Below are 27,569 nucleotides of genomic sequence, written 5' to 3'. Positions count from 1 at the left end.
GAAACCCCAATAACATGAAGAACGGTAGCAGTGCTGACCACGTTTGTCTTTCTCCTGATCTTAAGAGATGGGCACCTGAACTTCTTTCATTAAAAGGTTGCTTTTGGTTTTGGCACATATCCTTCATCAAATTAAAGACATCCCCTTTAATATTTTGAAGTTTTATAATGTGCATATATTAACTTAATGCTTTTTTTTTTTTAAGTTGACTTATTTATTGATAGGGAGAGAACGAAAGACAGAGACAGAGAATCCCAAGCAGGTTTCTTACCATCAGCACAGAGCTCGACATGGGATTGTTATGCCCAGATCGCAATATCGTCCCCAAAAACCAGAGACCACCAGGGAGACCGAGTCACACATGCAAAAGCAAAGGGCATTTATTATTACGGGCTTAAGCTCGGGCTCACAAACTTCACCAGCACAGTGTATCTGTGCTGAGAGCCCTGAACAAGGGCTGAGCAGGGTTTTTATAGGTTTTGGGAAGGGGGAGTTACAGGAAATTGAGACATAGGTACAGTAATCCAATCATTATCAGGTAACAGCATTAGCAGCAAATTTAACCATACACATTGTTTAGAGACTTTGTTACTTTTGGTGGGACCCAATCACAATATTTAGTGCTTTTTTCGAAAATAACCAATTACAGGGTGGGCTAAGGACCCCCACGTAGAGGTGTAACTAGCCTTAAACAGTAAGTGATTATCTATAGCTTCTATCTCTAGGCCGGCCCTTAGGAATGTTAAGCATTTTAGTTGGCTGCTTCTGATTGGGTGTTACTAGGGTGGTCCCTGGTTGAGCACTCTGTGCCCTTTTATTGTCTAATGAAACTGAGAAACCTACACTTAGGCCTCCAAAGTCAGAGGGGAAACTTGAAGCCTGTCATGGAGTCAGTTTGGTTCAGACCTGTGTCCTTTCAGGATCATGACCCAAGCTGAAGCCAAGAGTCAGACCCTTAACCTACTGAGCCACCCAGGCACCCCTTAATGCTTTTTCTAAAACTGAAATAACCATGAGTCATGATCCAACAATTGTTAAGTACATTAACTGCTTTAAAGACCCATTTTGGGGATGTGATAATACTACTCTCTACTTATCAGATTTCCAGCCTTACTCTTATTGTTCTTTCCTTCCTGTTTACTTTGTGATTCTTTTTCCAACTTCCTGAATTAAAATCTGGCTGATCAATTATGCTATTGGTTTGTTCAGGCTGCCTTAACAATGTATCACAGACTGGGTAGCTTAAACAAGAGAAATGTACTTTCTCTTACAGAAGTCCAAGATCAAGGTGACAGGATCAGTTACTTCCGGGTGTCACAAAGGATCTAGTCCAGGCCTCTCTCCTTGGCTTGACGTGCCCACCTCCTCCCTACATCTTCACATCATCTTCCCTCTGCCCAGGACTCTGTCAAGATTTTCCCTTCTTTTTCTTTTTTTTTTTTTTTTAGTTTTTGGGAGAGAGAGACAGCATGAACAGGGGAGGGTCAGAGCAAGAGGGAGACACAGAATATGAAGACAGGCTCCCAGCTCTGAGCTGTCAGCACAGAGCCTGATGTGGGGCTCGAACCCACAAACTGTGAGATCATAACCTGGGCGGCAGTCAGACGCCTAACCGACGGAGCCCCCCAGGCGCCCCACGGATTTCCCCTTCTTAGGAGGAGAACCACACATCCACGGTAGGGCCCACACTAATGGCCTCGTTTTAAAGCAGTTACCTCCATAAAGACTCCTCGATTTCCAGACAGAATCATATTCTGAGGTCCCGGAGGGAAGACTTCCACATATGAATGCTTTTGAGGGTTTTGAGGGCTGCATGAGAGACCCACAATTCAGCCCATAGCAGTTTCCTGTTTCCTGGTAAATGTATTATAAGCTATAAATCTCTCTTTAAGTATATCACAAGTTTTGAAATGAAGCATTTCTATTCATATCTATTTATTTTATAATTTCCCTTATAATCTATACTTTTAAGTATACAAACATATGAGTCATTTTCAGCTGATATTAATTTCTCATTCTATTTCATTAAAGTCAGAGATACTGGTCCGTGTAACAATGATGTTTTCTGGAAGTTACTGAGGCACCCCTTCTCATCTAGAACGTGTTTAAGAATGATCCATATGTGCTGGAAAAGAATATATCTTCTCTGCTGGATACAGAATTCTTTGTGCATCTGTTAGGTTCGTGATAAACAGGCCACTAAGATATTTTGCTTCTCGTCCCAAGTGGCAATGAAGGTGGACATGGGTTTACGGGAAGCAGGCCCCAGGACTGGACGTGGTAGCTGCAGGCTCGGGGTCTCCAGAACCCGAATCCCACAGCCGGGTGGCCCCAGCCATCCTTTTATGGCCGGTGGTGCTTCCTCCCAAAGCAGACCCCGTTCTGCACCCCTGTCCATCCTCCACAGCGGGGACATCGGCTCATGGACTGCGGGAGCCCTTCCTGGACAGACTGGAGCTGCCTCGGAGAGGGCAGTTGGTCGGCTATGAAAAGGAGTCTGCCTAAAACCCTGCACTGCCCAGAAATGGGGGCCAAATGATCTCAACACTCCACAGACGTCATCAACAGAATTCCTGTGTCTTCTCCTGGTTGGCTGGACCATGAAAACCCTCTCTTGACAAGGTGTGCATTCACACCCATGCGAAAGCCAGCAAGGAGACAGATGCCCCCTGAGAACCAGTCCTCTACTGTGCAGTCCGGGGATGACTGCCCGGGGCCTTCCTTCTGGTGCCTGGGATGCCTGGACCAAGAAGGGCCTGGTGTCTGATGGCCATGGTAGGATTCCCATAGGGGCTCCACCCCACCCCACCCCCCACATAAGCACTATCTCGATGGCCGCCAGTCACCAGCGGATGAGCCGGAGAGACACTCCCAAGTGCAGCGAGCTCCGAGGGCCCGAGGGCCCAGCTCCGCTCCATCCAAGCGGCAGTGCGCAGTCCAAGGCTGGCCGCTGGTGTTTCCAAGGAGGGCCCAGCAGAGGGAGCCCTCCCTGCATGCAGCACCGTGAGGCCTAATCCAGCTTTCAGCTGGTCCACAAAATAGAGGGAGGCCAAACCAACAACATCCTGCACTGGAGAGCGGAAAAGGCCACCCCTACTGGGGTCACTCCCAGAAAACTGGGAGGTGGGGGGGGGAGGGGGGGTGACAGCTGCTCTTCAAATTCTCTGAGAACAGGCCGCTGTGAAATCAATAAGCGACTATGGCTGTGATCTAGGGGACTGATCAGCCCCACGACGACGCAGTGGCCTGCCAGAGCCTGGTTCTGTCATTGCCTAGTTCTAGTTTGTTATAAGGCCAGGGTAAGGACAGCATGGCTGCAGCAACTCCTTTGCCTCTTTTAGTTCAGGTAGGACTGAAGGGTTTAGACAGGGGCTTGTGTGCTTTGGGGCCTGAAAGACTAGACTGGGCCACTCCCCACGTGTACTACCTAAGATGGTCTTCTCTGGTCTCCGTACCAGCTCTGGGACACAAGGAAAACCCCAGCCCTGGCTCCATGCGGCCAGGGACAGGTCCTCACCACTGTCAGGGCAGCGGGCCCTTTCAACTTCCTAATAAGGACCGGCACTCTGACTGGCACCCGCGCTCCAGATCCCATTATAGCCACCATCCCAATGTCCCGGGGGCCTCTCTGGAGAGCCAGGCAGAGGCACCTGCAGGGTGACTCCAGCTTTTCCAAAGGGACAGGAAATGAAATTCCTGACAACGATTTCAATTCCTACATACATTCAGTACCTCTTACCACACAGTTACTTTCTTGATTTGCAATAAGAGGAGAGATGACAGCCCTTTAAATGAGGAAAGCCCTGTGGCACCTGGGAGGCTCAGTAGGTTAAGTGTTTGATTTCGGCTCAGAGCATGATCTCACAGTTCGTTGGTTGGAGCCCCACCATTGGGGTCTGTGCTAGCAGCTCAGAGAGTGAAGCTACTTTGGATTCTGTGTCCCTCCCTCCCTCTCTACCCCTCCCTGACTCATGCATGTGCATGCGTGCATGCGCACACTCTCTCCCTCAAAAATAAAAAATATTTTTTTTTAAAAATTCTTTTTAAATAAATAAGGACAGCCACTTTGTCCGGGAGTCCCTAAATCTGTTGAACCTCCACTGTGGATACCCCCTCTCTGTTCACGTTTTTTTTTTTTAAACAGAAGTTTTATTTGTGAAGAACCTGACCATGTGAATGAACAATTCTAACAGCGCTAGAAGTGCTGTGCTAGCTGCGGGACGTAAATCCCAACAAAAGAGCTTGAACAAAACAAAAGTAGGTAGGCCCCCACTAAATACAGATTTGACGGCCTCTAATCCCTTCCTGAAGCTAGTCAGGTAGAAACCAGTTTTTTTAAAACTCACTGCTTGACTCTACCAATCATTTTTAACACAGAATGGAATAAATATGCCACTAAAAAGTTGCACCTTCAGAAAAAAAAAAATCAAGGCTTCTAGTCTTGACTTGCCAATTTTTGAGAAATTTTAAGCTCTATTTTAAACTATTGCAAGCTTCTGGATTCCCTTATGCAAATTTTATCAGTCGTTACTGTATATATTTTAAAGCTAATTTGTTATATGAACATATATTCCACAATTATTATAGCTTCTTTTAAGAATGATTTTAGAACATTTATAACCAATTCTCACATATATGAGGAAAACAAAACAGAGGAAGAGTCCAACACAATCAGAGAGTGAACTAACGCCAATATCAAGAACAGAACACCGCCCCAGCACCCCGCTTCTCACACCACTGTGATCCTGACTTCCGTAATGAAATCGAACTGTCTGCCCTCTCTCCTGCGTGGCCTCCTCCAAGTCCGCATCTCGTCAGCTTTGAAACGAGGTCACTCTAGCCTATTAGTTGGGCTGTGGTCCCTCTTTTTCTGACACTTGGGGAAGTTTATAGGCAGAATTTCTTCTTCCTTACGTTGCTCACAGAACTTACAGCTTCATTCACCCCAACCTGGAAGACTTTGTAAGGATTTTTTAAATAGGTAATAAGTTCAAAAAGGATTCATTACTCAGTAAATAGGTAGTGCTTCACAAATCAAAGCACAAATGTTTCCACTTAAAAGCATCACTCCAGCTCCAGTGAGTGTTCCTGTGTCCCTGTAAAATGTTACTTTATGATAAGACAAGTATGGGTCCTAATATTTAACAAAAAAACTTAGGGTGTTTTTTTTTCGAAGTTTATTCAACCTACTTTGGACACTTGTGTCGTATGTGTCTTATTTTTTACACTTGAACATTTGATCCATTTGTGGTTGGTCCTCATCTAGAATATGAATTTTAACTGGATCCACAAATGGACTCTTCCAGTCGGCTATCCTGTGGTCTCGAGACCATGCATTAAAAACTCTAACTGGAGACGCTGCCGTTAGCAAGTATTAGCTTACTGCATGGATTTGAGCCTATTTCTGGACTTCGTGTGCTATTTCCTGCGGCTTCATAACATGTCTTAATATACAGGAGGTCTGCCACTGCTCCAGTTCCAGGAGCTTTTCTGTTTATTTTTTTTTTTTAAGTTTATTTTGAGAGAGAGCACATGAGCAGGGGAGGGGCAGAGAGAGAAGGAGAGAGAGAATCCCAAGCAGGCTCTGTGCTGTCAGCAGAGAAACCATTGTGGCGCTCAATCCCATAAACTGTGAGATCAATGACCTGGGCTGAAATCAAGAGTCGGACACTCAACTGACTGAGTCCCCCAGATGCCCCTGTTTTCTGTTGATTCTTAATTATTTTCTTGTATAAATTAAAGAATCGGTCTAGTAGTTAGCATATGCATTAGAATTATTTAACCTATTAAATTTAGAAATAATGAATATTTTTATGATGTGGCAATCGTACATAATCTTCCATTATTTTCCAACTGTGGTTGTTTATACATATAAAGGCTCATGATTTGTACAGATGCATAATTATTGTTGAATTAACCCTTTGTAGTAGCTTTCAGTATTATCTTGGAGCTCTTAGATGTATTTTTTAGATCTATAATAATATATTTGCAAACTGATGTGCTAATAAAACTTTCTTTTCAATCCTTATGTCCAAGTAATAAAGGCTTTTTGGCAAAAATTGTATGTGTGTCTGGGTCATTCCAATTCATTTGTGCTTGACTCTAATTACGGGCGACTTAGGGGATTCTGCTTTCTGGTTTATACAGGAGCAGAAAGGTAGAACAAAGAGCAAAGTTACCAGCAAGAAAGCTGACGCGGCTTTTTCTGTAACGAGTAAAAACTCTGCGATACTTCTTAAAAGATGCTAAATTCTTTGAGTGGGAAAAAGATCTGTACTAAAAAACAACCACTATGAAAATAATGCAAACATGTCTGGCAAAAGAGTCCACAGAGAGGTCAAAAGAGAACCTTAAAAAAAAATTAAAAGAACCCCAAAAAAGGCAGAGTGAGAACAATAGAGAAATAAGGATGAGGCAAGCAGAAAAAAAATTACATACCTAAATACATACTTCCAGAACGTATTTGTAAATATTCACCCAAATGGTCTGGCTTCAACCAACCATGGCCTCGAGGTCAACTACATTCCAATGCTGGTTTTACAAATAAAGGTTTATGTGAATACAGCCAAATCCACTCATGTACAAATAGCCTGGGGCTATGCTCGCAGGACAGTGACAGAGCACCATACCTGTCACACAGACCGCACAGACTGTGCAATCTGAAACATTCACTGTCTGGCAGTCCATAGAAAAAGTCTGCTGACCCACGGTCTAAACAGCCCAAGCGCAGAAATAACCTGAATGTGTAAAAATTGCAAAACCTGACTCTAAAATATCCAGAAGAGACTCACTTTACATACAAATGCGGAAAGAAAATGTTCAAGCCTTCAGAAAGCTATATTAATGTGAGACAAACTAGACTACCAGATAAGAAACAACTACGGTGCAAAAAAAGCAAACATTCCATATGATAAAAGGTTGATGTATCAAAAATATATAAACATGGAGAAACTGTATGCCCCTCCTAAGAGTTTCAAGATGCATGAAAAAGGGAACAGACATACCCACAATTATATGTGACAATTCTAATACCCCTCTCTCAAAAGAACATAATGAAAACATAACATCAAGGTATGTGGAAAGCACCTAATCCTGCTCAGAAGGAAATTTAGAGCTTTAATGTTTAAATTGGAATGGAAAAGAATCAAAGATCTAAGGTTCTACCTTGAGAAACTAGAAAAAAGATGAGCAAATTAAACCCAAAGAAAATATTAGGAAAGAAATAACAAATGTAAGAAAAAGTTAAAAAGTGACAAAATATAGACAATTCGTAAACCTAAAGTAACTTTGTTCAAAACTAGTAATACTGAAAAACCTCTCAATGTGACCACCAGGAAAAACAAAATTTACTGAAGCTGATACAAGATAAAGTAGAAATTGAATAGCTCTGTAATTATGAAGAAACTAAATTAACAGGATTATATTCCCCACAAAAAAAAAAAAACAATTCCAGATGGTTTCACTACTAAATTCTATCAAACATTTAAGGGGGAAAAAGAGCAAATATACAAAAAATATTTCAAAAACGAAAACAAAAAACTCCCCAATCCATTTTTTAATTCCAGCATAATACTAACATCAAAATTTGACAGTGACATTATAAAAAAGAAATTATAGGTCAATACGTCTGTGAATTACAGATATGAAAATAGCTAAGAAAATAGTAAGGAATTATTGAATAGAGCAATATCACAAAAGGATAGTAAGTCATGACCAACTGGAATTTATCCCGGAGATTAGTTTAATATTTGAAAAATCGATTATATCTACTACAGGCATCATCCATGAAAGACATATGTTGCCCTCACCAAAATTTAAAAATTCTGCTCTGTGTCAGCCACTGTTGTGAGAATGAGAAGACAAACCTGGGAGAGATTATTTGCAAAAGACACACTTGTAAAGAACTGCGATCCAAAATAAACAGAGAGCTCTTAACATTCAACATGAAAAAGATAAACCAAACCCATTAGAAAAATGGGCCAAAGAGCCTCACAGACATCTCACCAAAGAAGATACACAAATCAGCCCATGGAAGGACGCCCCCCACACCACTCTGGGAAATTCGAATTCGAACAACCATGAGATACAGCTATACACCTGTGAGAATGACCAAATTTAAAACCCTGAACACCCCAAATGGGGATAAGGATATGGAGCTATGGGAACTCTCATTCATTCCTGGTGAAAATGTAAAATGGTACCGGCCTCTTTGGAAGACCTTTTGGCAATTTCTTACAAAACTTTAGTAACACTCATCACTCAATCCAGCAATCATGCTCTTTGGCATTTGCCTAACAGAAGTGAAAATTTATGTCCATACAATAACCTGCATGTGGGTGTTTATGGCAGCTTTATTCACAACTGCCCAAAGTTGGACACACCAAGAATTTTTTCAGCAGGTAACTGGATAAATAAAAACAGCGGTGCATTTGAACAATGGTGTGTTATTCAGCACTAAAAAGAAATGAGTGATCAAAAGCCATTATAAGACATGAAGGGAACTTAAATGAACATGGAAGAAGGCAATCTGAAAAGGCTACATCCTGAATAATTCCAGCCATGGGGCATTCTGGAAGAGGCCAAACTGTGCAGACAGTAAAAAAGATCCATGACAGAGGATTCCGGGAGGGAGGATGACAAACAGCCTGGAGCATTTTTAAGGCAGTGAAATGATTCTGTGATACTATACGTGGATGTGTGTCTTTATACTTTTGTTCCAACCCAGACAATGTGTAACACCAAGAGCGAACCCTAAGGCAAAGTGTGGACCCTGGGTGATGACAAGGCATCACTGCAGTCACAGACTCCAAACAAGCTCATTGCTAGAGCGAGGACGCTGACAGCGGGAAAGGCTGTGCACATGGCAGTGCAGGGCACCTGGGAGCCCCCCCGGACTTTCCACTCAACTTTGCTATGAACCTAAAACTGCTCAAAAAATCAGTCTATTTTTACAACGTCAATCAAAGTGACTTACCCAATTAGCAGAAGAAAAGGGCAAATCGATATGATCATTTCTATAGATGCCGAAAAGCATATGACAAAATTCAGCACCCACTAGTCACTAAATTTTTTTAATTCTCAGCAAACTAGGAATAGAAGACACACACACCTACACGCCATACTTAGTAGTGGAACACTGAGTCCTTTCTCCCAAAGCTCAGCGGTAAGGTTAAGGATGCCTACTCTCATGACTCTTACTGAGAATTTTCCTAGGGAGCCAAACTAGTGCAATAAGTCAAGATAAAGAAACAGAAGGTATAAAGTCTGGAAAGTAAAAAGGAAATTGTTCCTAGTCTCAGGCAATGTGATTGTTTACAAAGAAAACCTAACAATTAAAACAAAAAACTATTTAAAAAATACTAAGTGAATTTAGGAAGTCATGTCAGATACAAAAATTAGTACTACATCTACATATTAACAGCATTCTATCTAAACATAAAAATGTTTAGTATCATCTACCATAGCATGAAAGAACATAATACACTTAAGAATAAATTTAACAAAGTATGAAGAAACCTGTACACTAAATAAGACAATTTTGAGAAATATTAAAAAGCACCTTTAAAAAAACCAAGAGAAATACCTTGTTTATGAACTAGTAGACTCAACATTATTAATATGTCAGTTCTACCAAAACTGATCTATAATTGAATGTGAACTCATTTTTGATGATGAGTAGGCATTTATGGAAATTGACACAGATTCTAAAATGTATGCAATCCTGCAACAATCCTAGAAGAGCTGAAACAACTTTGAAAAAGAACAAGGTAGAGGGCCTTACTCTCAAACTTCACTACATGCTCTCAACTTTATAGTATAAAGGTAAAGGAATCAAAATCAAGATAGTGGGAGACTGGCACAGGGACAAAGAGATCAATGAGACAAAACAGGAAGAGCAGAAAAAGGTCAAGACTTACACAGTCAACTGATTATTCAGACAAAGGTGCCGAAGTAAAGGCCTTCACGCTAAACCGTGCGGAAACAACTGGTTATCAGTAGGAAATAAATGAACCTCAATCCTTATCTCACATGATACGTGAATTCATTCGAAATAAATCACCAATCTACACAACATAAGAGCTAAAGAAATATCTTTTGTGACCTGGGAAAAAACAGAAATCTCTTTTGTGACCTGGATATGAACAAGAATTTCTCAGAAAGAGCATAGAAAATAATAACCAGAGGAAGAAAAAATGTCACAATTATATCTTCAAAATTTTAAGCTTCTCACAAAAAATTTTCAGAAAACCAATAGGCAAGCCACACCGCCTGTGAGAAAATACTGACAAAATATGTATCTGATAAAGGACTTTTATAAATATAAAATATAAGGGGCGCCTAGGTGGCTCAGTCAGTTACATGACAGACTTCAGCTCAGGTCATGATCTCACACTTTGTGGGTTCAAGCCCCCTGTCAAGCTCTGTGCTGATGCTAGGAGCCTAGAGCCTGCCTCCGATTCTGTCTCCCCCTCTCTCATCCCTTCCCCAACTTGTTCTGTCTCTCTCTCTCAAAAATAAATAAACATTAAAAAAAAATTTAACATTTTTATAAATATAGAATGTAATGAACTCCTACAACTCAATGACAATACAAATACCTCAATTTTTAAAAATGAGCAAAATATCTAAACACATACTTCACCAAGAAGATAGAAGAATGGTGAGTAAGCCACAAAAACACATTATGTTGACTTATAACACAAATCTACATAACAATGCAAGTGAAGGCCACGAGGAACTATTACATGCCCAAAAGACAAGCAACAATAAAGGACCGGTGGTGGGGCCCCTGGGTGGCTCGGTCGATTCAGTGTCCGACTTCAGCTCAGGGCATGATCTAGAGATTGTGGGTTCGAGCCCTGCCCCATGTAAGGCTCAGTGCTGATAGCTCAGAGCCTGGAGCCTGCTCCCTATCTCTCTCTGCTCTTCTCCTGCTCATGCTCTGTCTCTCAAAAATAAACAAACATTTAAAAAAAAAAAGAAAGAAAGAAAGAAAGGACCAGTGGGAACCATGGAACATGGTAGGAATGTGAGCTGGTACAACCTCATTAGAAAAAATGCGCCAGTTTCTTTTAAATTTAAACCTGCACCTACCATTTGTTAATGGGCAGTTCCAGCAGCAAATATTTGCCCAAAGAAAAGATGAACCTATTTCCATAAATACTTGTACAGTAACAGGCATGTCAGCTTTATTCCTAACAGCTAAAAACTATAAACAGCCCAAATGCTCATCAACAGAAGAGTGGATCAGTTGTAGTATAATAAAATAGTATGCTAATCAGCAATAAAACGGAAATATTCTTACATTCGATCACAAGGATGGATCTCATAGACATATTCTGAGCAAAAGAATTTGTACACCAAAAAGTACCTAGGGTATGATTCCATTTACATGGAATTTCCAAAAACCCAAAACCAATCCACAGTTAAAATGTAGAACAGCAGTTGCCACTTAGAAGTTATGGGAAACTGACATGTAAGGGAGCTTGCTAGGAAGATGGAATTATTCTATATCTTCAATAAGGGTGAAGCTATCTGTCAAAACTCACAGTATTATATGTATATGCAATTAGTAAACTTCAACATATGTAAAATTTACCTCAGAAGAGCTAGACAACCAAAAAAAACTGCACTCCTAATCTAAATGGCTTCACTAGTTTTCAAAGAAATAATACTAATCCTCTACAAAAAAACTGAGAAAACAAGAACACTTCCCAAATTGTCTTATGAACTAAGTATATCATTCCAAAATTAACAAGATACATAAACTAAAGGCCAATCTTTCTCATGCACATAAAACAAAAAACTGTGTAAGAAAACCCAACTATATATATTAAAATGATACATCAGGAACAACTGGACTTATACAGTAATGCAATACTGGTACATTTAAAAACTAACCAATATAATCCCCACAGTAACCAAATAAAGAAGTTAAATCATATCATCGAAAACACATACAGAAAAAGCTTTTGATGAAAGTTAACTCCTGTGCATGGCAAAAACTCTCAACAGAGTACGACTGTAAGGAAAACTTCCTTAACCTGAAAAAGTAACAATACAAACAAAAAAGCTGTAGCAAACGTCAAACTCAATAGTAAAATACTGAACACTTTCAGAAACCAGATAAAAATTCTACTTTCACCACTTAAATTCAACATTTTATGGAGGATCCTCTCCACTGCAATAATATAAGAAAACCAAATAAAAGGCATAAGGATTGGAAAAAAAAAAAAAGCTGTCATTATTTAGAAATATGATTATGAAAAACTCAAAAAAAAAACTTACCTATAAACTAGAGTAAAATAATGTCAAGATCCTCCTTATATACAAGATGAATATACAAAAAGCAACTGTATCTCTATTCTAGCAACAAAGAGAACAGAAATCTATAAAAAGCTCATCCATAAACACTCATAAATAAATGTATAAAACCCACAAAGAATAAAATGAACCATGACCTATACCTCAAGAAACAGAAAATAATTGATACCAGATGGATCACAGACTGAAATATAAAAGATATTTTTAAAGATTATAGAAGATGACACAAGAAAATGTCAAAATGACCTTGAGGTTGGGAAAAAACACACAAAAAGGAACCAATCAATAAAGAAAAGATTAATTAACTGGTCTTCACTAAATCTAAGGACTTCTCTTTAATAAACGATCCATATGGAGCAGGAAAAGCCAAGCCACAGGAAGGAAGAGATATTTTATTTAATACACACATATACAAACACACATACACATTATCTCCAACAAAGGACTTAAATCTAGATTATATAAGTAAATCCAACAACCTACTCCCAATCCCCCACCCACTCCTAATCCCCCAACCTCAGAATGTGCACTTCATGGGGGGGGGGGAGGGAGGAACTAAGTTATATAAAGTAATATGAAAATAGGTCTAACTTAAAGAATTATCAGAAAATGTAAAATAAAATCATAATTCAGTATTATTATTTACCCATCAAAAAATGGCTGAAGTTAAAAAAAAAATTACCAAGTATTGGTGAGGCTGTAAAGCAACTGGGACCCTCACACATTGTTGGTGGGTGTACTGGTGAAAATGATAAATGGGTAACCACCTGGGAAATTACTGGCACTATCTACTAAAGCTGAATATTCCTACCTAGTGACCCAGCAATTCCACTCCTAAGTTTATATCCAACAAAAATGAGTTCCTCATTTCCCAAAAGACATGTACAAGAATGTTCATAACAACATCACTAACATGGCCATAAACCATAAATAACTTGAATCCCCACCAACATTAGTATGAATAACGAACTTGTGGTGCATTTATCCAACAGAGTACTATGTACCAATACAAAGACAAATAACACAAGCATAATCTTGAGCAAAATAAGCCACAAACAAGAGGATATATTAGAATTCCGTTAATGTAAGATTCAAAACCAGGCAAAATCAATCTATGGTGATAAAGCCAGCAAGATGGTTAAAACGGAGGTACTTATTCATGTAGAGGAGGCAATGCACGCCTACCTCGGTCTGCATAATGGTGACACGAGTTCATGCAGATGTAAAAATCCACTGAGATACACATGCATATAACTCAATTTTTTAAAAAATTTAAGACCTCAAAATAAATAGAGTTGCAGACAAGCAGTTTATCATCAGCAGACATGATGAAATACTAAAAGGAATTTTTAAGTCAAAACGAAAATGGTATCAAAGGGAGGTAAGTGAATGTCAAGTACATGAATGTGAAAAACAAGAGAAAATGTAAATGTAGGGGTAGGCCTACATGAACAGGGACAATAGTCTCTGGAGTTTTAAATATATATAGAACTAAAAACATAATAGCAATGAAAAAAAAGGTAGAAGTCAGGTAAATTAGAATGGGCAAAACACAAATTTACCATGTGGCAATCTCTAGGAAAACAAATAAAAGGTAAAACTAAGAAATTAATAAAAGAGGGAAAGAATTTAAAATACTCCATTAATCCAGGAATTGAGAGACATAATTCAGAATGAGCAAGACAAGTATAGAAATAATATAGTAGTAATTAGTATATTTACACTAAATACCAACTGACTATGTACTCCAATTAAAAGACAAGAGATTATCAGACTGGATTGAAAAACAAAAACTAGGGTGCCTGGCAGGTTCAGGCAGTAGTGCATATGACTCTTGATCTCAGGGTTATGAGTTCGAGCCCACATTGGGGACAGAGTTTACTTTAAAAAAAAACTCTGTATTCTACTTATCAGTAAACATAATAAGATTATAAAAAGCTGAAACTATAAGGAAAGAATAAGATATTTAATGCAAATACTAATAAAAAGAGCTGCAATCATTCTACTGGTATCAAATTAAGGACAATTTAACTTAAAAAGCATTACATAGAGATAACTAGGATCATTCCACTATGATAAAAGAGTTCACCAGGAAGAAAGAATGTTATATTTATTATCAGTGAAAACTGAGAGAAAATAAAGAATAAATAAGGAAATGACAGATCAAGCAGAGAAAATAACAAAGTAAGGACGTGGAAGATATAAACAAGGTTAATGAATTTAACCGAATTGGTATTTATAGAACACTGCACAGCAAACTTCTAAGGACTGAAGTCACACAGTAACTGTTGTGGAATCAAACTGCATCTCAGTAACAGAAATATAACTAGAAAACCCTCTAAATGTTTAGAAATTGAGCAGCAAACTTCTAACAATAAATTTTTAAAAACCACACAATGGAAGTTTAAAATCACATTGTATTTTGAGCAAAATAACAATGAAAATATGACATGATCAAACTTATCAGCTGTAGCTAAAGCTGCTCAGAGGAAGACGTATAGCCTTAAATACACATACGAAGAGAAGGGCTACACATCAATGCTGTAAGTTTCTATAGCCAAATGCTATGAAAAGGATAGCAAGTTAAAATCAAAGAGAATAGAAGAAAGAAAATACCAAGAGCAGGAATTGCTCAAACAGAAATAGAATCTACAACAGAAAAATTCAACAGGCAAAGGGTAATTCATTGAAAAAATGGTAAAATTGATAAGGCTCTAGCATGACAAATGAAAAAAATGACAGGTGAAAATAATCAATACAGTAATAAGTGTGAAAAATTAGAAGACATGGATGAACTCAATCCAAACAGTCTGATTTCCACTGAAGACATTAAATATATAATCTAAAACTGTATCACTAGCAACCTCAAGACCCAATGGTTTTCCTGAAATCCTCTAAGCATATAAGGAAGAAATGATAACAATCTTCCCAAACTCTACCAGAGAATGGTAGAACAGTAGAGAACGAGATACCTCCCTCTTTCTATGAGGCCAGCATAATCAAAATACCAACATCTCATCAGGATTTTAAGGAGGAAAATAACAGGCCAATTTCTCGCAAAGATCCTAAGCACATACACACTCACATGGCAAACCAAGTGCAAGGAAACATAAAGAGGATAATATAAAGCTGGGCTTAGCTTAGAAGTGCAAAGTTATTAGTTTAACAGTTGAAAATAAACTCGTCTAATTCAAAACATTAACAGAACAAGAGAAAAAAAGCTATGTGTTTCAAAAGATGCTGATAAAACATCTTAAAATCTAACACAATTCATAACTGAAAAAGCAAAATTAGCTAGATTGCTAGGTACGAAGTCAAACAAAATTCAATTATATTTCCAACTACTAGCAAAAAACAACTGGAAGATAAAATTTAACAATCTAAAATAACAAAGAATGTCACCTTCCTTTATGGATTGGCGGATTTAGTATTAAGATGTCAATTACCTACAGATTGATGTCTAAAGACGTGTGTGTGTGTGTGTGTGTGTGTGTGTGTGTGTGTGTGTCTTTTTTAAGTGTAGTCAGTTATTTTGAGAGACGGGGTGAAGGAGAGCACAAACGGGAGAGGGACAGGGAGAGAATCCCAAGCAGGCTCCATGCTGTCAAGGCTGAGCCCAGTAGGAGGCTCTGTCTCATGAACAGAGAGATCATGACCAGAGCCAAAGTCCAAAGTCATAGCTTAACCAACTGAGCCACCCAGTGTAATCCTCATCAAAATTTAAGCAGATGTGTGGGTATGGATTTTTAAGAGTAATTCTGGAATTGAAATACTCATTGTAAAATTACATGAAAATATAAAGGGCCAGAACAGAGGAGGAGAGGGAGGATGCTGGAGTATGTACACTACCAGATACTATCTAGAGTAACGTGAGTAAGTGTGGTCAAGGCACACGGAGAGACAAACAACCCACTGGAGGAGAAGAGAGTCCAGAAGCATACTCAACCTTACTGATATATGAAGAGGAAAAATATCTTGGACAAAAATTCCACATAGAAATATTTCATTCAAAATTGTAATATATTTTCTGATCGACTGTGTCAATTCCGACAGCAAGGAAATCATACTTCAGTTAAGTTGCCTCAGAGGCTGTAACATCACTTTCAAACCAATTAGCAGAGCTTTTATAAAAACTTGCTTTCTTACCTCTCCAAAAGCCCCTCGACCAATCACCTTCAAAATCTCAAAGTCTTCTCTATGTAGTCGCATCTGTTTCACTTTAGAAGTAAACGGTTTGGCTGAAACGAAAGAGCAACATCAGTTACTTTCTTAATGAAATGTGATGCAAATTAGATACACAGAATGGTATTTTTAAACAATAAAAACTCATATTATGATTAAGAATGAAGTCACAGTGTTTCATAATCCCATCATACTATACTGAGAATAGATTTAATATCCATAAGAAAACAATTTCCTTTATTTCTTTTTTTTTATGCTTATTTATTTTTGAGAGAGACACGGCATGAGCAGAGGAGGGGCAGAGAGAGGGAGACACAGAATCTGAAGCAGGGTCCAGGCTCCAAGGTGTCAGCACAGAGCCTAACATGGGGCTCGAACTCACAAACCATGAGATCATGACCTGAGCCATGATGCTTAACAGATTGAGCCCCCCAGGTGCCCCAATTTCCTTTATTTCTTAGATGTGACTTATATTTTTGTTGAGGACGTATTTTTAAGTACATAATAACATATGAAATAATGCAAAGTAACAGGGATATACAAATGAGACCAGTTTATTTTCAGGTTAAACATTCTGCATATTCTAAATATTCTCAATGCTAAATATATATTTGAACACAAATGTCCAAGAAGTAAAAGCAAATTTCATGATATCCAAGGAAGTTTCAACAATTCCCATCAAGTAAATTCAGATTTCTTTCACATTCATTCATTCATCCTTTTAACACACCCTTAGCAAGAGTTTACATTAGACAAAGCATGGTGGCAATCACTAGAGTCTAAACAAATAAGATTACAATATAGTACCTTCCTTCAAGAAGTTCTGAGTCTTTAGGACAGAGATTAGGTACACGTACAAAATGTAACAACGTGATGAAACTTCTAACGGAGGTAAATATAAAATGCTTCAGAACAAGTGAGAACGGAACACTAATACTTCACAGAGGAAGTACCACAGAAACTGGACCTTGAGGACTAAGTACAATTTTGCTACCTTGCCTGGGTTTGCAGTGTAGACATTCTAGGCATAGGGAGCAATATAAGCAAACAAAGAGAGGAAGGAAAATGATCCATTGTTGTTATAGAATTTTGAGAAGAAATGCAAAGAAGTCGGAGCTGGAAAGTGGAAAACATAAATCGCCTTGAAAACCATACAAAGAACTTAAACCTATTATTGATTATAGGGGATAAATTGACATTTTCTTAAATTACAAAATCAACTGCCTGTTGCTTCTAAGAGAAATTTAGACCAGCTTCCTTTGCTCCCCTCATGTCCGTCTTTATTCTCACACAAAAAGGAGTAATGTTATTAAAGGGTCGTTACATATGGCTATCCGCAAATCTATCAGTGTGACAGACCACAAAAAAAGTAAGGATATGAACCATATGATGCTCTCAATAGATCCAAAAAAGCATTTGACAAAATACAGCATCCTTTCTTGAATAAAAGCCCTCAAAAAAGTAGGTTTAGAGGGAACATACCTCAACATCATGAAGGCCATATATGAAAGACTCACAGCTAATATCATCCTCAAGAGGGAAAAACTTTTGAGCTTTTCCCCTAAGGTCAGGGATACTATCTTAGGGGATGTCCACCCTACCACTTGCTCAACATGGTACAAGAAGTCCTAGCCTCAGCCTCAGGCAATAAAAAGAAATAAAAGGCATCCAAATCAACAAGGAAGAAGTCAACCTTTCACTCTTCGCAGACAACATGATATTCCACATGGAAAATCTGAAAGACACCACCAAAACTCTGCTAGAATGGACACATGAATTCAGCAAAGCCACAGGACACAACATCAAAGTACAAAAATCCGTTGAATGTCTATACACCAATAAGGAAGCAGAAAAAAGAGAAATCAAGGAATTGATCCCTTTATAATTATACCAAAAACCTTAACATACTAGGAATAAGCCTAATCAAAGAGGCGAAAATTAGATCTGTACTCTGGGAACTACAGAACGCTAATGAAAGAAACTAAAGACACAAAGAAATGGAAAAATATTCCCTGTTCATACACTGGAAGAACAAATACTGTTAAAACGTCTATACAACCTAGAACAAGCTATACATTCAATGAAGTCCCTATAAACATAACACCAGCATTTTTCACAGAGCTAGAATAAACCATTCTAAAATTTGTGTGGAACCAGAAAAGTCCCCAAACAGAAAAGCAAAGCGTTAAGTCCTCACAATTTCAGACATCAAGCTATATTATAAAGTTGTAGTCATCAAGACAGGATGGTAGGAGCGGATGGATGGATGAATGAACGAACGAAAGAAAAGACACATAGACCAATGGAACAGAACAGACCAAGAAATGGACCCACAACTATATGATCAACTCATCTTCAACAAAGCAGGAAAGAATATCCAATGGAAAAAGAAAGTATCTTCAACAAACGGCGCTGGGAAAACAAGACAGCAACATGCAAAAGAATGAAACTGGACCTCTTTCTTACACCATACACAAAAATAAATTCAACATGGATGAAAGACCTACATCTGAAACAGGAAACCACCAACATCCTAGAGGAGAACAGAGGCAGCAAGCTCTTTGACTTTGGCCACAGCAACTTCTTACGAGACATGTCTCTGGAGGCAAGGGAAAGAAAAGCAAAAGTGAACTATTGGGACCTCATCAAGATAAAAAAACTTATGCACACCAAAGGGAAAATCAACAAAACTAAAAGGCAGCCTCCAGAACGGGAGAAGATATCTACAAATGACATATCTGATAAACAGCTAGTATCTAAAACCTATAAAGAACTTATCAAAACTCAACACCCAAAAATAAATAACCTGGTTAAGAAACAGGCAGATACATGGAGACATTTCTGCAAAGAAGACAGCCAGATGGCTAACAGACACATGAAAAGATGCTCTACATCACTCTTCATCAGGGAAATACAAATCAAAACCACAATGAGATTCCACCTCACACGGGTCAAAATGTCTAAAATTAACAACTCAGGCAACAACAGATGTTGGCGAGGATACGGAGAAAGGGGAACCCTCTTGCACTGCTTATGGGAATGCAAAGTGGTGCAGCCACTGGGGAAAACAGTGTGGAAGTTCCTCAAAAAGTTGAAGACTGAACTACCCGAGAATCCAACAATTGTACCACAAGGTATTTATCCAAAGGATACAAAACTACTGATTGAAAGGGGCACATGTACCGCAAGGCTTACAGCAGCATTATCAACAATAGCCAAATTATGGAAAGTGCCCAAATGTTCATTGACTGATGAATGGATAAAGAAAATGTGGTGTGTATATACACACACACACTGGAATATTACTTAAGCCATCAAAAAGAACAAAATCTTGCCATTTGCAGTGATACCAGTGGAACTAGAGTAGATTATGCTAATGAGAAAGAAAGAAAAATACCATATGACTTGACACATATGTGCGATTTAAGAAACAAAACAGGTAAGGGGAGGAAAAATAAGATAAAATCAGAGAGGGAGGCAAACCATACGAGACTCTGAACTATAGAGGAGAAACTGGGAGTTGCTGGGGGGGGGATGGGCTAAATGGGTGAGGGCACTTGTGATGAGCACTGGGTACTATATGTAAATGATGAAGCACTAAATTCTACTCCTGAAATCAGTTTTTTTACAAAGTGTTCCAAATTAAGTCAAAAGCACATCATCAAAATTGAACATTTATGGGGCACCTGGGTGGCTCAGTCTGAGTCATGATTTTGGCTCAGCTCATGATCTCAAGGTTTAGCAGAGCACATCGGGCTCTGCAGTGTCAGTACTGCATCTGTTTGGAATTCTCTCTCTCTCTCTCTCTCTCTCTCTCTCTCCCCTTCTCTCTGCCCCTCCTCTGCCCACGTGTGTGCACTCTCTCACTCTCTCTCTCAGAATAATAGACATTAAAAAATATCAAATAAAAACATCTGTCATAATTTAAAAAAAAAAAAACAAGGTCATCGTATATGGGTACAGCTCTCTTCCCCTTCCTTCCATGGAGCAAGAATCATATTTATTTGAGAATTAGAGGAGTGAAATAGAGCCAGCAGCCCTTACAACCTGATTTGTTCTGAAGGTATCTGGCCCTATTAACTAATTTAGAAAACAAGGGTACTCCACACTGCATATCTCAGTCTAGTAGAGATTTCTGTGTTGGTCTCTCAGACAATAAGGGAACAGAGATGGACTCCACATTTGGAATCCACACAACAGAGAAGACTGGACGTCAAAGGAAGAACAATTTTGAGTGAAGGTATGGAAGATCTCATCCTAGAAAGACAAGACACAAAGCCACGCTATCAAGTGACATAAACACCTTGATGAAATGACGAAAGCACTCTGGTTTTGAACAAACTGGACTAGACAAACTGTTGAGACTGTGTCCACTGTGTACCAGTCAAGGTCCCAAAAAGAAAAGAATATATACTATAAATGGAGGAAATGTTACTGACAAACTGTTTGCAAAGGCATAGGAGGGATGTAAGGGAACAAGAGTAGTAATCTATCCACCTGTCTAGCAGTAATCCTACACTACTGCCCCCCCCTTTCCCAGCTTCTATACCAGCAATGCAGAAATAGCTGGGTAAGAGGGTAGGTATGGAACAGAGAAATTAAAATAAAGATGTGGAGCAGACAGCACGAGACTGGTGCGAGTCTAGTTGCCAAAAACAACTAAAACATGCGGCATGGCAGCCAATGACCAAACACTTGGCCCTCCTTTAAATACATCTTCCACTTCCCTGGATGTTCCCCCACCTCAAGACTTCCAAATAAACTATGTGCTCTGTATCCTGGGCTCGCTGCTGACCCTAAATCCAAAAACAGCATTTGATCACAGACCACTAAGGTTATTTGTAATCTAGTCCAGCTCTTCAAGAATAGTTCGATGGGCACTTCCTTTTGGGTAACACCTTGCTTATCGAAAAGGTCAAAAATGTAGCCCTTCCAAACCTCTGAAACAGGAAAAGAAACTATTATTTTTAAAAAATGAAATACAATTTGGGAAAGCAAATGGCTGCTGAAATGATCTTTCAGCAAAGGTACAAAACAGCACACAAACAATAAGCAATGCTAGTCTTCCAGGCAGTAGCGCGTGTCCTGAAAGCACCAAGCAGATGAATACTCTAAGCCATGTGTGATTAGGACGAAAGATTTTGTCCGTTATCCAAGTTTTATGGGAACCTATAGCATTGAAAGAAATTAAAAAAACAATCCTATCTAGTCTTTACATCCTGGAACCTGTTAGTAAAAAATTCCATTTCTTGGACACTCAAAACTATTCTATTTTTAAGCATTCAAAATTGAGGTCACAGATTTCTTGAGAAGGCTCATAGTTGTACTAATCATTTACTCAATTCACTCAAGAAGTACTTTCTAATTCCTGCGGTATGCCAGCCACTTCATAAGATGCTAGAGATACAGAAGATAACCAGTCCCTTTCCTCAAGTAAACAAATTTTGCAGGAAGTGTTACTTTTCTATTTAAAATTTTCAGTGTGACTACAAATGGCTAACAAACAGAAAATGACACTCACAAGAAATCACACAATTAGAAATAAACATACTAGAACTGTCCTATTACTTATCTACCAAATGGACCAAAAATAAAAATCCTGAAACCACCAAGTGTTTGCAGGTGTGTGAGGATTCTGGTGGGGCTGTTAATTACAATCTCCGTGAAGATACGGATTTCATTTCTGTTTCATTCTCTTAATTAGGCATATTACTTAAAAAGATTTTAAGAGTTGAGCCATCTTTATATACCTTGAAACAAACCATACTTGGGTAGGATGTATTTCGTTAATAAACACACAGCATTGCTTTGCTTTGACTCTATTTAAAAATTTTACATCTGTGTTCATAAATAATGTTGGTCTACAATGACTTTTTTTTTTCTACAGTCTTCATCTGCTATGGGACCAATGACAAAACAACCTCATTAAATAAGTTGAGTAGCTTTCTCTCCTTGTTTATTCTTGAAACAAAATTCAGGTTGTTTAAAGAGCTCAAGGTGAAAAATTAAAACTACAAAACTTAGAAGACAAAAGTAGTGACTGATTATAAGGTCTGAAAAAACGTGCTAGTGAAAACATCTTTTCACTGGACTTTTGGTAACTGACTTCTTTCCCATTATTGCCATTTTCAAGTTTTTTATTTCTTCCTGTGACAGCTGTGTTAATTATATTTTTCTACAAATTTATGCATTGCACTGAAATTTTTAAACTTATTGGAATACAGTCAAATAATATTCTTTTGTTTTAAAAATCAATAAGATAGGTAGGTTTGATCCCTTTTTAGGTGCTAATATTGCATATTTGGATCTCTTTTCATTATTTTTCCTTACCAATACTGGCAGAAGTTTGCACATTTTACAGTTATTCTTCCAAGTACATAATATTTAGATTTGCTGGTCCTCTCTAAAATGCTGTGGAGATTTTCTTGTTTGAGTAGGTTCTCCCCCAAATTTATGCAAAATTTCAGAAAAAGTAGGGGTTAATATTAATCCTCCCCCTCCCACCAAATACCTAAGTTAGGCATATTAATAACTGGCAAAAGAGATACCGGGGGAAAGGCATTAGTAGAATAGAGATTAAAAAGAGCCATACATAGTGCTTAAAGAAAGTGTTGAACTAACCAGGACATAATGATTCTAAACATGTATATACCCAATAACATAAGTTCAAAATAGGTAAAGCCAAACCGACAGATATAAAAGAAACAAACTCACCTTCCAGTATTTTACTATAACCCTCTCAGTAACTGAAAGCTCAAGTAGACCATAAAAACCAAAAACAAAAACAAAGAAACTGAGGACCATGCCTGTAATACACCAGGGATGAGTTGGAGAATATCATTTTGAAACACACACAAAGCTGCTACAAATTTTGATAACATGCCAAGACATAAAACTACCTCCAAAGTACTAGGAACTTAAAAATTACATGAGTGTAGTGCAATTAAAAATCTATAACGGAGGGGCGCCTGGGTGGTTCAGTCAGTTAAGTGACGGACTCTTAATTTTGGCTCAGGTCTCTCTCTGGCCCTCCCCACTTGTGCTCGCTCTCAAAATAAATAAACAAACATTTAAAAAATCAATAATAAATATCCCCAGGAAAAACCATAAACTCTGATATCCAAAAACAATTTTAATGAAGAAATTAATAAAATAATTAGAAACTACTCAGAACTATATAGTAACAAAATACTATACATCAAAAGTTCTAGAACACAGCCTTAACCAGTATATACTGAAGAGGGTAAGGAGAAGCATTTGATATTTACACTAGTAAAGAAGGAAAGCTTAAAAATTAAGGTGATAAACAGACAACATAAAATATTGGACCAAAAAGGGTGCCTGGGTGGCTCAGTTGGTTAAGTGCCTGACTTCAGCTCAGGTCATGATTTCACGGTTTGGTGGGTTTGAGCCCCGTGTCGGGCTCTGTGCTGACAGCTCAGAGAGTCTAGAGCCTGTCTTCAGATTCTGTGTCTCCCTCTCTCTCTCTCTGACCCTCCCCTACTCACGCTGTCTCTGTCTCTCAAAAATAAACAAACATTTTTATTAAAAAATTTTTTAAATATTGGACCAAAAGAATAAACTTAAAGTAGAAGAAAACAAAAATGTAAGAAAGCAAAATAAAAGTAATTTTAAAATAACCATTTAATAGGTAAGTTCAACAAGGTCAAAGGATGGTTTACTGAAAAAACTACTAAGAACAACAGAAAAGTCATTAGGAATGAGAAACTGGACAAAACTCCAGAGGCTGTTGAGATTAAATGGGCAGTATAGAATATCTTTAAAAGCTTACACCAATAAATTGAAAATGTAGAAGTGAACAAATTTCCAGAACGGGTAACTGATTTTTTCAAAATTGAAAATATGAACTCTCCAATAAATAAGTTGACTCTGTAACGTAAAATTCTTCCACAAAGAAAAGACCAATCCTGAACAGCTTTACCCACAAGTTCAACCAAACACATTAAGAAAGAGGTAATTCCTACATTGAAACAAATTTTCCAAAGAATAAACCCAGAGGGAAAGCTATCATTTCATCCTAACCTCATGCCAAAAATATAGATAAGGTTGTTCATGAATACAGATGCAAAAAAATGTTATCAAATTAGCAAACTGATTAAGCAATTTATAAACAGAATAACATGACCAAGTTGAGTTTATCCCAAGAATTCAAGGTTGTTTGGGGGCACCTGAGTGGCTCAGTCAGTTAAGCCTCTGACTTTGGTTATGATCTCATGGTTCATGAGTTCGAGTCCCACATCAGGCTCTGTGCTAATACGCAGAGTCTGGAGCCTGCTTCGGATTCTGTGTCTCCCTTTTTCTCTGCCCCTCTCCTGCTCACACTATGTCTCTGTCTCTCTCAACATTAAAAAAAAAGAAAGCAATCCAAGGTTGTTTTAATATTAGAAAATTGATTAACATAACTCACGACATGAAGCGATTGAAGAAAATGTCAATATCTTAATAAATGTTTATATACAAACCCTGTTCAATAAAATTATACAATCATTCATGCTACTTTTAAAAACTATACTTTTAACAATAAGAAACATAAGGCAACTTCCATGGCCTGGTGATGGATGGCGACAGCAGCAGCAGCAGCACCACCACCACCACCAAACCTAACACGGTAGAAGCAATCTATCAACAATCCAGAGGCAAACAGGAATGTCTTTTATTAAAATAATTGATATTATCAGTTCTACTTAGTATTTTAATAATGATAAAAGTCAGTACAGCAGGAAAAGAAGTAACAGACGTAAGGCAAGGAAGAAAGCAAGCTGTTACCAGGTGCAGATGACGTAATGACCTGCACAGAAAGGCCCACAAGCAGATCAAAACCACAGTGAGCTATCACCTCACACCAGTCAGAATGGCCAGTGTCACAAAGACAAGGCAGGGCACCCGGGTGGCTCAGTCAGTTGTGTCCAACTCTTGATTATGGCTCAGGTCATGATCTCATTTGTGAGATCAAGCCCCACATCAGGCTCTTAGCTGGGCGTAGAGCCTATTTTAGATCCTCTCCCCTCCCCGCCCCCTGCCCCTCCACTGCTCATGCTTTCTCGCTCTCAAAACATGTAAGGAAGATGTGGAGAAAAGGGAACCCTCAAGCACGGTTGATAAGAATGCAAACTAGGGCAACAACAATAGAAAATATGGAGGTTCTCCAAAAAATTAAAAATAGAATATATGATCCAGTAATTCCATTACTATTTATCCACAGAAAATGAAAACACTAATTGAAAAAGACATCTAACATTTACTGCCGCATTATTTACAACAGCCAAGCTATGAAAGCAAGTCGGCCACAAGTGGCTGGTTACACAGCCATAAAAAAGGGTGAGATCCTGCCATCTGGGATAACGTAGATGGACCTAGAGGGCATCACGCCAGGTGAAGTAAGTCAGACTGAGGAAGCCGAACGCCGTATGATTTCACCTATATGGGGAACCAAAAAAAAAAAACAAAACGAATGAACGAAAAGCATAATCAGACCTGAAAATACAGAGAACAAACTGACGGCTGCCAGTGGGGAGGGGTGGGAGATGGTGAAAGTGGGAGTGGAAATACAGGCTCACAGTTATGGGATCGCTAAGTCACGAGAATAAAAGGCACAGCGTAGCAAATATAGTCAGTGATGCTGTAACAGCAGCGTGTGGGGACAGCAGGCAGCGACACCTGTGGTGTGCACAGCCTTGCACAAACAGAAGTGGAATAACTGCTGTACACCTGAAACTAAGGTAAAACTACAGTGTGACAATGATAGTCCAAACATGTTTGAAGAAACTTATATATTAAAATACATCTTCCTTATATAAAAATATGCTTCAAAATGAAATAATGATCTGTAATATTTTAAAGTGAGTTCTCTACCCTAAATGCAAATAAATTATTTCAAATATTTTACAGAAAACAGAAAACCAATCAACCAACCAGTGGTTGGGGCGGGCAGGGAATGGGGGGAAGGATGGGCAAAATAGGTGAAGGAGATTAAGTACAAATTTCCAGGGGCGCCTGGGTGGCTCAGTCGGTTAAGCATCCGACTTTGGCTCAGGTCATGATCTCGTGGTTCATGAGTTTGAGCCCCACATCGGGTTCTGTGCTGACAGCTCTAAGCCTAGAGCCTGTTTCAGATTCTATGTCTCCCTCTCTCTCTGTCCCTCCCTTGTCTCTCTCTGTCTCAAAAATAAACATTAAAAAATATTTTTTAAATTTCTTTTAAAAAAAAAAAGTACAAATTTCCAGTTATAAAAAAAAGTACATATTTCCAGTTATACAACAAAAAAGTCATGGAGATGAAAGGTATAGCATGGAGACAAAATTAAAAACCCATAAAAAAAATCAACATACATCATGGTGTAAGGAAGCAGGTTTGAGACAATAGAAGGGCACACATTGCCCAAGGCAAGAGGGACCACCCTTGTAATACCTTTAACATTCCTAAGGGCAGGCCTATTGCTTAAGGCTAGTTATACCCTATGTGTGGGTCCTGGGTCTACTCTGTGATTGGTTAACACTCTAAATGTTGTAATTGGATAAACCTGCTGTCAATAATATTGTATAATAATAGGATCACTGTACCTATGTCACCATTTCCTGTAACTCCCCCTTCCCAAACTCATAAAAGCCCTACCCCGCCTTTGTTCGGGGCTCTCAGCATGGATCCACCACCCCAGCAAAGTCTGTGAGCCCCGGGGAGCCTAAACCCGTAATAAAGCCCTTTGCTTTTGCATGCGTGACTCAGTCTCCCTGGCGGTTTCTGGTTTTTGGGGATGATAAAGAAATCTCGGGTACAACAATGGACATAAATAATATGCAAAAGTCAATTTCACTCCTATATACCAAAAAAATTTTTGGAAAATCATCTGGAAACATATTTATGATGGGACTATTGAAAGTACCTATCAATAAATCTATCAAAAGATATATGTGCCCTTAATATACTACAAACATCTACTGAAGGATGTTAAAGGCCCATATAAAAAGTACTTGGATAGGAAGGCACTGGTTCATTAAAACATCATTTCTCCCCCACACATATGTGCAATTTGATGTAATTACTT

At 38.5% G+C, this 27,569-nt stretch overlaps 1 protein-coding gene across 12 annotated transcripts in view; it reads right to left on the bottom strand.

Moving 5' to 3' along the window:
• CDC42BPA (CDC42 binding protein kinase alpha) overlaps positions 1 to 27,569 on the bottom strand; it is a 293,765-nt gene that overhangs the window by 211,765 nt on the left and 54,431 nt on the right. For all 12 annotated transcript variants that reach the window (XM_029934874.1, XM_029934879.1, XM_029934875.1 and 9 more), the window contains exon 2: positions 16,471 to 16,562. In XM_029934874.1, coding sequence (XP_029790734.1) covers positions 16,471 to 16,562 — 92 coding nt within the window. The remainder of the gene's footprint in view (positions 1 to 16,470; positions 16,563 to 27,569) is intronic.

This window comes from Suricata suricatta, chromosome 3, assembly GCF_006229205.1.
Source record: "Suricata suricatta isolate VVHF042 chromosome 3, meerkat_22Aug2017_6uvM2_HiC, whole genome shotgun sequence".
Lineage (NCBI taxonomy): Eukaryota > Metazoa > Chordata > Mammalia > Carnivora > Herpestidae > Suricata > Suricata suricatta.
The sequence above is the reverse complement of the archived record's forward strand: the minus strand, read 5'-3'. Positions and strand labels throughout refer to the sequence as shown.